Source organism: Pleurodeles waltl, chromosome 7, assembly GCF_031143425.1.
Source record: "Pleurodeles waltl isolate 20211129_DDA chromosome 7, aPleWal1.hap1.20221129, whole genome shotgun sequence".
Taxonomy (NCBI): domain Eukaryota; kingdom Metazoa; phylum Chordata; class Amphibia; order Caudata; family Salamandridae; genus Pleurodeles; species Pleurodeles waltl.
Window position 1 is genome coordinate 1465088733 of NC_090446.1, and position 12583 is coordinate 1465101315.

General features: G+C 43.1%; 1 protein-coding gene across 2 annotated transcripts in view; it reads left to right on the forward strand.

Annotated features, from left to right (window-relative positions):
- The first annotated feature begins 370 nt into the window (after positions 1-370).
- The window catches only part of RBM42 (RNA binding motif protein 42), a 118177-nt gene continuing 105964 nt past the window's right edge, over positions 371-12583 (forward strand). For both annotated transcript variants that reach the window (XM_069201149.1, XM_069201150.1), the window contains exon 1: positions 371-536. In XM_069201149.1, the coding sequence (XP_069057250.1) occupies positions 481-536 (56 nt within the window). In that variant the 5' untranslated portion in view covers positions 371-480. The remainder of the gene's footprint in view (positions 537-12583) is intronic.

The following is a 12583-nucleotide window of genomic DNA, read 5'->3' on the forward strand; positions in this document are numbered from 1 at the left end:
AACTCCAGCACTGCCACAAGGTAAGGTAAGTTGTTTACGCAATTTTTTGTCTTATATATAGATAAACAGATAGATATCTATATATTTAAATATATAGATATATATCTATATGCGCTTCAACGCCTCGTCAGTAGTAGTCAAAGCTATATATATGCAAATGAAACACAATTGGACTCTAAAACTTAGCAGTTGTATTCAGGCGTCTACTCTGCTACAAATGGCAATAAAACCGTCACCAATGAGTAACACACTTTAGAACGCCTCGCGTGCTCCTCCCGACTCTAATGTTTTGTCCCTCTTCTATGTCGTTGCCCTCTCACCAGCTTCCGGTTTGATCGTTGTGTCAACGCAGGGACCGGTATACGTCATCATTGTGCGGCGTAGAGCGGTGACGTGCGGCTCTGCGCCTGGTGTTGGTACCTGTCTGTGACCGGTGGTTTCGGTAAGGGTTCGGCTGCGGCCCTCGGTCCAGGAGCAGCCATGGCGACCAAAAGCGGCGAGGAGAAGCTCAAGGAGATGGAGGCTGAGATGGCGCTGTGAGTATGGAAGCAGCACTCTAATTACAACTCCCAGACCGCAGGCAAGAGAGGTCCAACCACCAGGGTTGCCACCTTTCCAAAAGTAAAATATCGACATTTGTTCATGTTTTGAGAGTCTACACAGGCACGGACGTGATACTTAAAGAGAACACGAAATAAAATATTTTAAATTAATTCAAAACATCACATTTATTTTTTTGTTTACTTGTCAGGGATCATTACTGAAGCTCTAGACATGTTTCAAAGTATTTTTTTTTCACATGCTGTTTGAAGTATGTGCTGGTGATGGGGAAAATGCAGGCTATTTGTGATTTTTTTTTTTTCTTCCCTCCATTAAAGTGCTGGTCATGCCGGTAGAAAACAGGCACAACTCTAGCTTCCAGTCCCACTGGACAACCTTCATTTAGAGACCGCTCCATATGCACAGCAAGGACGGAACACTCACTGAAAGTTTCCAAGAAACGCCCAAATTGTCCCTATTAATACTCATCCCCCTCACGAATCGCAAGACTCCCCAGATATACGATCTACTCTTGGCTTTACACCTGTACAGGGGAGTTCACTTATATCAGGACCGCTGCAATTAGGACCGGTGGACCAAATTATGTGGCAAGGTTGCCAAGCGGTAACAAAGACAAATTATGTAGTACATTTAGCGTTAGTATTATCTTATTATTTTGGAATTTTTGCACTTTAACACTATCTGGGCAAAGGTTCTACTTTATCAGTACCGCGTTGACATCCATATACAGAAATAAGCAAGTGAAAGGTGACCCATTAATCTTCTCCTAGGGTCTCCCCCCCCCGCCCCCCCCCCCGCAGCAATGTGTTTCAGATAATTTAATAACTTTTGATCCTTGTCAGCTAGAATTTTTGTTGGTGAACTTTACAGTAGAGGCTGCATTATGGGACAGATGCGGCAAATCCAGATGTATATTGAAAACGTAGCAGCCGCAAAATCACATTATTTCAGTATCCCCGCTTTTTATTGACTTCTTGCTCTACTTCTGTCTGCAGATCTCTGATGGCGTGGCCATTTAAAATATAGCACTCCTTCCATTTGATGCATTCATTTATAACTTAGGGTGGGCCAGGGATAGTTCCCTGGTCGTAAAGGCAAATTGGTATGGCTTCAGTTGAATGTGAAAGAAAGTTTTCTGGCTCCTGAAGTGTGCATGACTCTCCCTTAGAGTGACATCAGGTTGCTAGATGGCCCTTGAGTAAGCTGTGCAGCTCCAGATGGCCGCTTTTGGATGAGTGTTGGGTTTGCTGCCTTGGTCTCAGTGCCATGGTGTAGTAGTTTGGGGTAGTGTGGTGGACTGGGCACTGGTTAGTCAAGTGCAAACGTTTTTGTCCATAAAGTAGATATGCCTCTAAAGGTTCAGCTGGATATTGATAATAAAACCAAGAGATGCAGAGGACTCCACAATAGCTGATTTACAATCCAGTGGAGAGAAGGCTTTCATATACTATTGGAGCGGTACATTATAATTCTCCTGTGAGATTAGCAAAACTTTTTTTTATTTTTTAGTTGTGATAATTTTGTGATTGTGGTTTTCCAACCAATTGTGAACTTTGGCCAAAGTATTGAAGAATAATAGGAGGATGCCGTTCTGGTGAATCTAGGCATTATGTGCATACTGATAGTACTGATAGTTGCCAAGCATCTCTGAGTGATTTCAGGTAAATGTTGAGGGCACCCCTAGGCATAGGCGGACTTTGCTGGCAAAAGAGCTACGAAATCTAACTACTGGAGAGAGATTTGGCTGGCATGAGGAGATCTAGTGAAGGACGACCCCCTCAATGTCTATTCGTTCCTTCAAGATGTTATTCAAGACAAGGTAGTGGACTGTATCAGATGGAGATGGAGTAGTGGAAATAGGCATGAGTTTCAAGGATGTGAAGTTAATTTTAGCAGTGCTGTTTACACACAATGAGCTTAACCGAGTCACAGTTGAAAGGTATTAGGAGGTGGTTTGAATGTGAAGAAAGAGACATTTTAAGGCATGGGCAAACTGGGCTCTGTCCCAGGGCCCTAGACTTTCAGGGAACCACAAATAGATTCAGCTCTGTTCTCCACACAGTTCTGATGACCTTTAATGATTTTTAAATACAGATTTTTTTTCTCCATTCCATTTTCCTTTAATTTATGTTTCATAGGGGTAATGTGTGGGAGTCTATTACATACTTTTTGCAGAGAAATGTTGTGTCTGTTTTCCAACACCACACAATTTCTGAAAAACTGTTCATTTTAGATCAAAACAGGACCCCACATATAAGAAATGACAATGGGTCGAAGGGATTATTTGCAATAGTATTAATTAGCTGCTGCTACATTACAATATTTAAACTGCACATCAGCATCCTTGAATATTAGATGGAACACATTTGAAATTTGAAGAAGTCTGCCTGTGTAGTTTTAGTGCCCTGGCCAAAGAGGGCATGACAAAACTGATCATTGCATCATAAATTCAAAGCTGCTCGGAATAGGGGCCCAGAAAATATGTTTGGCCCAGGGCTCCCAATATCAGTAAGATGTCACTGCGTGAGAAGAAGGATAAGCAGCTACAAAGCTATTACCTTCCCTAAATTATTCAGATTGTGTTTTTTTTTTTTTAAGGAGTGGAGAGCCTTGACTGATTTTAAAATTTGTAAATTGTCGGGGGAAACACCTCGTTTAAGCGAGGAGTTCACAAGATTAGTCCATTAGATTAGACGTTGTTAAGCTATTTGCTAATAAATCTAGATATTGTGTCCGAGAGGTAATTGGATGACTTAACCTTAGTTGTAGCATCTAGGAGCACTTCCTCTGCGTTTGTGTCAAAGTGGATCGAGAACCCCTGAGCTTTGCTGATCAGCTGGAGGTCGTCTTAGTTGTAAAATATTTGAGTCCTGGCAACTAGATTTCCTAAAATTATATTAACAAAAAAATCCTTTTGGCTGGCAAAATCAAATTGCTGCACCCCATGCTTAGCTAAGTTACAAACCTGCTCATTCGTTTCACACCACGCTTAAGATGAGTAGCTGCCCAAAGCAACTCTGCAGGGATGTAAATCCAAATCACCACATTCTAATTGCCAGTGGTGCGAGGCCATGTAAGCAGCAATCATGCTAGGCTTTTAGTATTGCAGCAGGCTTTGTACTCGAATTGCACAACAGTAAATAGCAAATGAAGTGATCATACTTTGCCTACTCCAAAGTAAAAAAAAGGCTTGCTGGAGTAAGAAAGAGTGCATTGTATAATACTTTGTCTGACGCCCAAACTGACTCAGATTACAATTTCCACCTGCTTGCCCATGCACTAAACTCTGCAGTTTGAAAGTGACTTGTGTTGCATGACCTAGAAGAGATGGTGGTGGAGGAACACACGAATAGTTCACAGTAGTCCATGACTAATCTGTTCTACTAGATTTAGATACTAAAAATGTGCCCCTCTCTCATCCAGTTATTGTTGTGAATAATAACGACCTCAATTCACTTGGGGAGTGATTTAATACATTAGGGCAGCCTGTTGAGATTTGCTTTTTATCAGCCCCAAAAACGGAATGAACCAAAAATTGCAATAATGTTAGCCCGAAGATTCCCCCCAGTTGTCAGTAATTACAGACTCCTCTATGTCTGCAGCAGAAGTGAGATACTTGTGCTTTCCATTGTCAAATCATACAAGCCACTTTGGGGTCTCCTTCCAACAGGTAAAGTTAGTACCTGTAAAAAAAGACAAAAATAAACACTGGTAATTCAGGCGTTGCATTACTCCTTGATATTTCCTGTGCTTGTGAAATACTAAAGACCAAGTTACAGTTTAGATGCACTGAACATTCTGCAGCAGATTCTGGAGGTGTTGTCTAGGGAGGTCAAGTTATATACTTCTTTCCATTTCTTCTTTTCACAGCAAGGTATGTTTCCAGCCATAGCCTTGTAAAGTGCAACCCCTCAGCAGCAATCAAGCAAATTATATCGGAAATCACTATCTGCAGTGTTGGCATTGTGCCAAACACTATATACTAGAAAGATGTAAAAACAATCATCATACAAGATATTGAGTCCTGTACCCCTTTTCATTAACATTGGTTAGAATACAAGTTACTAATTGAGCCTGCACACTTTCAAAGCAAGTAGGAATTTTGATGAATAACTCTCATGGTATTACACTTACTTTGGTTCTTGTAGGCAATCGGGGTGATCCCTGTATAGTATACCTAAGTTCCCTAAAAAACACTTCAAAATGTAGTCAGTCATTTAATATTTTACCACACAGGGTACTCTCTCACAACATGGCATATGTTCTGTCCACCATTATGTGTAGCGTGGGGACTTTAATGTGCTTATCAATCAGCGAACAGAACACATACGACGTTCTGACGGCAGATAAGTGTTGAGCAGGCCATTAAGGAAGTCCATGCTTTCCTCAAGTAAAGGAACAAAAATTCAGCGGCTGCTCACCTAGTTAAGTAGTGGCCTATGGAAGATAGGTACCCATGCATAACCATTAAAAGGTTTACCTAACAGCAGCTTCACATCAGTACATTTTCCAGTACTTCACTTTTATATGATACAACGTAAAGCAAGTAGGAAAACACATGGCTGGCTGAAATCTGCACCGGGGACAGTAAACATGATTCTCCTGCCTCTTTCTCTGCTTAGAGCAGACTTTACAACAACATGGTCTAGCCTTTTTAAGTGTTTCAGGAATGCGGTCAGCAAAGTGTTGCTCCTGCCGCCTTGCCATGTCCCCCAGAAGTGTAGTCTGCTGCCTCTGCAGTAGTAAGACTTTCAATGACAGACAACTGAAAGTCAAGGAAAGACACGCGTCTTCTTGAGGTTTTCGTACGATAAACAACATGCACATTGTATGTTGCCATCTGGGTCAGGTGGGTAAACAGTTTCTTATACCAGGTGCAAATTTTAAGACTCTTCTCATCCACTCCGCTCATGTTATCAGGTATACATGAGGGATTGTGAAGTTCTGCCATCTAACACCACACCCTGATGGGGTAAGTGCTCTCATCATGAATTGTAGTGGGCACGTAAATCATGCCTACCCAAGAGCTTGACTGCATGCTGTTTGTGGGAATGCAACACAGTGCTCTGGGATTTCTGGAGCTTCATACAAACAAGCCTCTGCAGGAATCCTTTGCAGTGACAGCAAACTCTACCGTAAGCCACAGGGCCAGCTTTGTACAGCTCACTGAACAGCTCTACCACGTATAGAAATTGTACACATAAAGGTTATACAACCTTTATGAAGGAGTGGTTGGACAAACTCCTATACAGTCTTTCCTGTGACTCCTAGCGTTGGAGGGCAACCTACAGGGTTTTGAGTTGAGTCCTTCCCTGTATACACTCTCAAACTGTACATGCAGCCAGTAGAGCTTGTACAGCTTGATGCTGTAGCAAGCTCTTTTGCTCACAATGTACTGCCTGATAAGCAGACACCCTTTCTTACAGCTTCAAGGAATCATCAATGGCTGTATGCTTTCGAGGAGTATAACTCTCTGGAAACCTGACAGACAAATATTTCACGACAGGCCAAATTTTGAACATCCTGTCATGGTCTGGATGGTCCTGGGGCAAAGCAGGAGAATTGTCATTGAAATGCAGCTTGCGCTGCAATAGCAAAAAACAATCCCTGCTCATGCACAGTGCGAAGATGGGCATTACCCAGACTGTGCAAGTTGACCAGTAGGACTGCAGGGTTGGTTACTGCACTGACCCCATTTTGAGCAGGTGGCCTAAAAATATCTTTAACTTTTTAAGCGAAGTGGAAGTCACATGGTATGCCCTAAAACGAGGCCCCAGAGTGCCTCCATTCTCCCTCAGAAATTGTTCTTTCTCAAATTTATTTGCTGCACAGCTTGCTCAAGGAAGTCAGCATCCAAAATGAGACGGACATAGTCAATTGGCAAAAAGTTGGCCGTATCAACTTTGCATCCACTGTCCCCAGTGAAAGGTGGAATTTGGGGCAAAACTAAATTGGGAACTCCCAAGTGAGCACTCCATCTGTGCTTGCCGCTGCATGTACCTGCTCTCTTGTTTGGTGTAACCTGCTACGGTCACCCTGCTGCATAGATTGCGAAGGGACAGCACGGCTGCCCTCATTGTGTCCCTAAGAATCGCTGAAAGATTAGTCGTCTAATGGGGCTCAGCATACTGACCGAAAACTTCCAGAGTCTGCTCAATTTTCCTCTCAGATGCTGTCTCAGTCTCTGATCCTGCCTCACAGCTGTCCTATGTAACCTGAGTTAGGGCCTGGGCAGCAGTCATCCACTGAGATGTCGTCTCTGCTACTGGCTAAAACCGTCCTTCTAAAACACTGTTCTACGTAGAAGGCAGATTTGTTGTTTTAAAACAGTCTGTGGGTGTATGCATGTGTGATGTGTGCAACCTTAAATAAAGAGAAAGTGACCATGCCATATCTTTTTTTAGTAAATAAGCAGCTTCCCTAAAGACCTTAAAAAAGCAACAAAAAAAAGAACACAGTGTTATTTCACCTGGCCACATACCTGATATCACTGCAAACTTATCATTACTTACACAAAACTTTATTGTTGGGGGACCTGCTGGGCATTTGGCAATATAAAAGTAATTCCCTAAAGCCACAAATCTACCTTTGATGTCAAGATCAATATATATGCCCCCTTCCTTTATAGGGGGTCGACCCCCCTCCCTACATTCAGGGTCGGGTTTAGGGCAGTGTGACCGGTGCAGCTGCACTGGGTGCTTATCTGGAGGGGAGCACTGACCCCAGGTGGTAGACAGTGTTTAGCATAACTTACGATTTAAAAGCACCTGTTTCAGAGTTCCATGTGCATTCAACTTTTAGGCAGCAATAAAAATTTCAAGATCTCTCTTGTGATTAATGTTCCTGAGAGAGAGAATTTGTCTAGTGGCAGTTTTGACTTCACATAAAGTAGCACAGAGGGTTACTATGTCTGCATAGAACAGATCTGTATTTTATGTGGATAGCTGGGTGGATTTGTAAAGCCGTCCTTTACCAACACTTTCAAACAGATGAATTGAATGTGAGAGAAGGGCTATGGCGGGATCAGTGGCCCTTTGCTGGGTGCTAGTGAGGGAATCCAAAAAGTAGGTCAGGGGAAGAGAAAACTAAAAAGACTGTTGCACTAGGCGTTAAAACCAGCCTTTTACTTTGTGTTTTTTTTTTCTTCCTTTTGAAAATGTGTAGTTTCCCTTTCGGAAGGTCTAGGATGAGTCTGGCAGCTAGTTTTGGATGATTTGTAGATTTTTTAGTGCTTTGGTGAGTCCAGCATAGAGTGCATTGTCGTAGTCTAGGTGACTGGTTATAAGAGCTTGTGTGACAGAGCATCTTGTTTAGTGAGCCATTTGAAGTTTTTGCGGATCATGTAGAGGGTGAGGAAACAAGTGGAGATCGCATTGACCTGGCGATTCATGTTGAATTTGTTGTCTGTGATGATACCTAGGTTTCTGGTGTGGTTTGTGGGGGTGGGAGAGGGTCACAGCTCTGCTGCCCACCAAAAGTTGTCCCAAAGTGAGGTGATGTTACCGAACAATAGTACTTCCGACTTGTCGGTTCTGAATTTGAGGCATCTGACCTTCATCTATTTTGCGATGCTGTTAATGCAGTTGTGATTGTCAGATTTTGTCGTGGAGGTATTTTTTTTAGAGAGGATGAGCTGTATGTTGTCTGCATAGGCGATTATATTGAGTCCATGGTTTCTGATGACATTGGCCAGAGGGGTCATGGAGGTGTTGAAGAGGGTGGGGCTGAGTGATGATCCTTGGGGGAACGCCACAGTTGGGACCCTTGGGTTTCAAAGTGAAGGGCGGGAGGTGGACACTCTGAGGTTGTCCTGAGAGAAAAGAGGTGATCCATTTCACGGCTTTTCCCCTGATTCTGATTGGGTGAGGACCTTGTGAGCAGTGTGTGATGGAAGACTTTGTCAGAGGCTGCAGAGAGGTCGAGTAGGATGAGGGCAGCCGAGTTTACTTGGTTTTTGAAGAGTCTGATGACATCCATGGCTACGACAAGAGCAGATTCTGTGCTGTATTTAAAGCAGAAGCCATATTGTGAAGTATCCAGGAGATCATTGTTTTCTAGATAGGCTGTTGGTTTATAGTTTTCTCTAGTACTTTTTCTGGGAATGGGAGCATTGAGATCGCCTGGTAGTTTTTGGGTTGGTTGGGATCAGCAGCTGTTTTTTTGAGTAGTGGTTTGACTCTTGTATGTTTCCAGCCTTCCTGGTAGGTGGCTGAGCTTATAGAGGAATTGAGAATGTTGGTGAGTATGCTGGCGATGATGCTAAGGCCTAGGTTGAACATGTTGTAAGGGGAGGGGTCCATGGGTGATCCAGAGTGGATGGCTGTCATTAGGTCGCAGTGTCCTGCCTGGTAATAGGTTTCCAGTTGGTGGAGGTGATTGGGGGACCCAGGGAGTTGTTGGTGTCTGAGGGGCAGAGAAAATTGATGGTGTCTGCGGCGGGTGTATGAGGAGCAACGTTTGTATAGAAACTGGCTATTTTAACGTGTTTGAAGTTGGTGAGGGAGTTACATAGGTTCTGTGTATGGGTGGTGCAGTTCTCTGATGTTGATGGGTTGGAAAATTCTTGATCTTGAAAAGCTTTTTGCTGTGGTTGGAACTGGCTTTGAATGCGGATGGCTAGGGCTTATTTCCTGGCGTTACTGATGCATTTGTTGAGTTTGTTTTTGAAAGCAGATCGGTTGTTGGTGTCCTTTGAGGAGCCCCATCTTTTTTCGAGATGCTTGCACTTACATTTGGCAGTTTTAAATCCTTGTGAATACCGGCTGGTTTGCTTGCCATGGTTGTTGGGCTTGCCCGGTTTGGTGGGGGCGACAGTGTCTACACTGTTTGAGATCCATGTTGTGAAGTTTCTGGTAGCTGTGTCCATGTCTGTTGTAATGTCTGTGCGGTGGGTGTTGAGAGCATCACACCATTGGGTTTCGGAAACTTTGCCTCAGCTTCGATGGGAAGTGCAGGTCTGTCCTGGCTGGGTTGTGGTGGACTGATGCGGCGGTGAAGTGTACCATGGAGTGGTCATTCCAAGTAACCATTTTCAACAAGATTATGGGAAGCATGAAATTAAACAAGCACTGGCAAAGTCAACCGATTTAAAAAAAAAAAAATAAATAAAAAAAAAAAATGTGTCTCTTTTGGTTTTGTCAATGCGTGCCTTGTTTTGACATTGCTTTTGAAACACTTTATTGTTGTGGGAGCTGCCTGGCTCTCACAATTGTAACAAACACTGGCAAAGGGGGGAAGAAAAAAGATTTTGGTCTCAAAAAGCACACATTACAACCAGTGCTGTAAGAAAGGCCCAGCGGGCTCCCTCAGCACAGCACCTGCCCTGAGTGAGTCCTGATTGGGAGGTGGGGGGCCTCCATGTTCTTTGCAGGGGACCCCCTCCAGTTTTGTTACACCACTGATTGCCACAGTAGTTCCTCGCACAGAACAAAATGACTGTGTGCGCCAATATGCTCCTTGTTTAAGAGCAGAATGAGATCACTCACAGTAAAGCCAGCCGATGGAGAGAAAAATAGAAGTGTAATAAAAACAAAAATGTCTTTGTTAATGCCAGATCTAATCAGGGACCCAATTCTTAAAGAAAGTCACAAAAGTGCACCCATGGTATATGTCTTTGAGTTAGTGGCTTTCTTGAATTCACAAGAACTTACAGAAGTTGACCAGGAAACCATATTCCTAGAAAATATTTGTGAACTGTATTTTAACACGAGCAAATATGCATGTGTAGATTTGCTCATGTGAAAATCTATTGAGCGTTTACTAGTTCACTTTCCCTCCAACCACTTTTTTCCCCAAACCTGGAAGAACTTGTGCTTCTGCCACTGTCAGGAGTACATTTCCATCCTTTCTCGTTATGGGAAAAGGTTAGAGAAAAGCTGGTGGAAATCCTTAAAAGATGCAGGTTAGTAGGTTTGCAGACTCAAACGCATTCCAGCCCTGGAACCATTGCTTACTGCTTCCTCCAGGCCCAGTATGTAGATCTGCGGAAAGGTGGCCAAATAAGGAAATTGCTATACTAGGAATTGAAATTGCATGTATTCAAGCCCTACTATAGTAGTAGCCCTGGCATAATCAAAGAGGCTATTATCAGAGCTCGTACATAATGAGATTGCGGCCATAATTTGTCGCCACACTACATGGCACCAAAGGGACAAGTAGATTTTTTTCACAGTACAGGTAGATTTAAGAAGCAACCTGTCTCATGGACAAGTAGATATTTTGTTAAATTCCACACCCCTGGTGGAGGGCGGAGAGGAGTGTCAGCACAAATTGTTGGATGTTGAGCATGAGGATCTCACCTCTGGAGTAACGACAGTAGAGCCAGGGTTCTTAACGCTGGGGCGATGCAGGTGCTGATGGGCACAGACAGGCTTGCCTTTAACGCTGCCGCGCAGCAGCCTCCATGAATAGCGCTGGGAGGGTGGAGCGGCTGACAGGGATGCGGGCAGGCTGGGAGCGAGGAGTGCAGGTGAGAAAAACAGTGGAAGTGGGCAGGGGGAGGGATGGGAACCGACCTGAAAATAAACTGGACAGAAAATAAAGGTAAGTGTAAAAAAATACAATAAATCAAGACACAGTACCGGAGGCAAAAGAATGAAATAATCCAAATGCAGAGAAGCCCAAGTGAGAACTGCAGGATCAAACCTGTAGTCTCACAGTTCTTAGACGAGTGAAGACTCCTGAGCTTTGTGCTTTGTAATTCACATTGACACACAATTCCTCTTACTTTGAAGTTGGAGAAAGAAAATTAAACAAGCACCCTCTGAAGATAGTGCCTGGTATTTGGCCTCGGTCTTTGAATGTACAGCAAATGTGAAATTATAAGAACAAGATTACAGAAAGGGAGCAGTTGAAAAGATTCTGTAGATAAGATTTTGGCAAGGGCAGGATCGAATTCAAGCTGGCCAGCCTAAAACAGATAAAACCAACAAATGTAAATCAAGAAAAAGTGAGTTACAAAGCAAATGGCAAGCAATGGCAGAATGCATTCCAAGGTCAACTTTCTGAATGTCCCCAAAATGCCTTTGGCAAACAGATATCTGCGCTGTCAGGTAGGCTTCAGCCTAAAAATGAGTTGAAACCGCTGCCCAGTGCTTTCAAGCTTTGCTGTCTGCGGTGCAAGCTCTAACTTTGAGAAATGCCTGCACTTAAGAAAGAAATATTAAAAAGAAGTACAGCTGAACTCTGTGTGTGCAAGCTGGGAAAGGGGGGCTGGATATTCTCTAAAGCTATCCTCTGAAGACAGTGTTTTTTTGTTGTTGCTTACAAAGCGCCTCAAAAACGTTGAGGCTAAATCTTTCAGCGTTACAAAATCATTTCAAAATGATTTTATATGGTATGAAACAGAAAATCATTAAAAAGACACACCAATTCCGGGATTGAAACACATACAGGGAAGCTAACGGTTTAAAAGACAAACTGAGTAACAGCTACATCATAACTGCTTTTCAAACAAGAAGAGCATTACCATTTATATGACATCAGTTGCCATCTGTAATGAGAGAAAAAGATCTAAAGTAAGCAGCCAGTAGCAGCGTTTAGAGGAGCTGATGAGGTTCGCACCAAATACAAAAAACAGTTTTTCTCGTCTCTGTAGCAATTTGAACATGCCCATGCAACAAGCTATAATTTCCAAGCCAAATGAATAATGTGTGCAATTGCTCTTTCTTGTGCAAATGTGGTCAAGCTGATACTATTTATTAGAAGAAATACCAGCAGGTCGTATTTAGGTCGCAAAGCAGTCCGAAGTGAATAGCAGGAAGCAGCCTGTCTGCACCTACCAAGCTTTGCGCATAAAATACATTGGCAAAGTTAAAAATAGTAAAGAAAAACATAAATGAAAGGAGGCATTGTCTGAGGAGCCCTTCCTCGAAAGTTCACTACATTGCAGGTGAGTAAGCATATGTGCAGAGACAAAATTATATCACTAGCAGTGAGAAGATCCAATGGCCAAAGTAGACTGACCGATTGCCCATGCTATATTCTGCAGTGGGCAGAAGCAAAATGTGACTCCTAGGTGAAC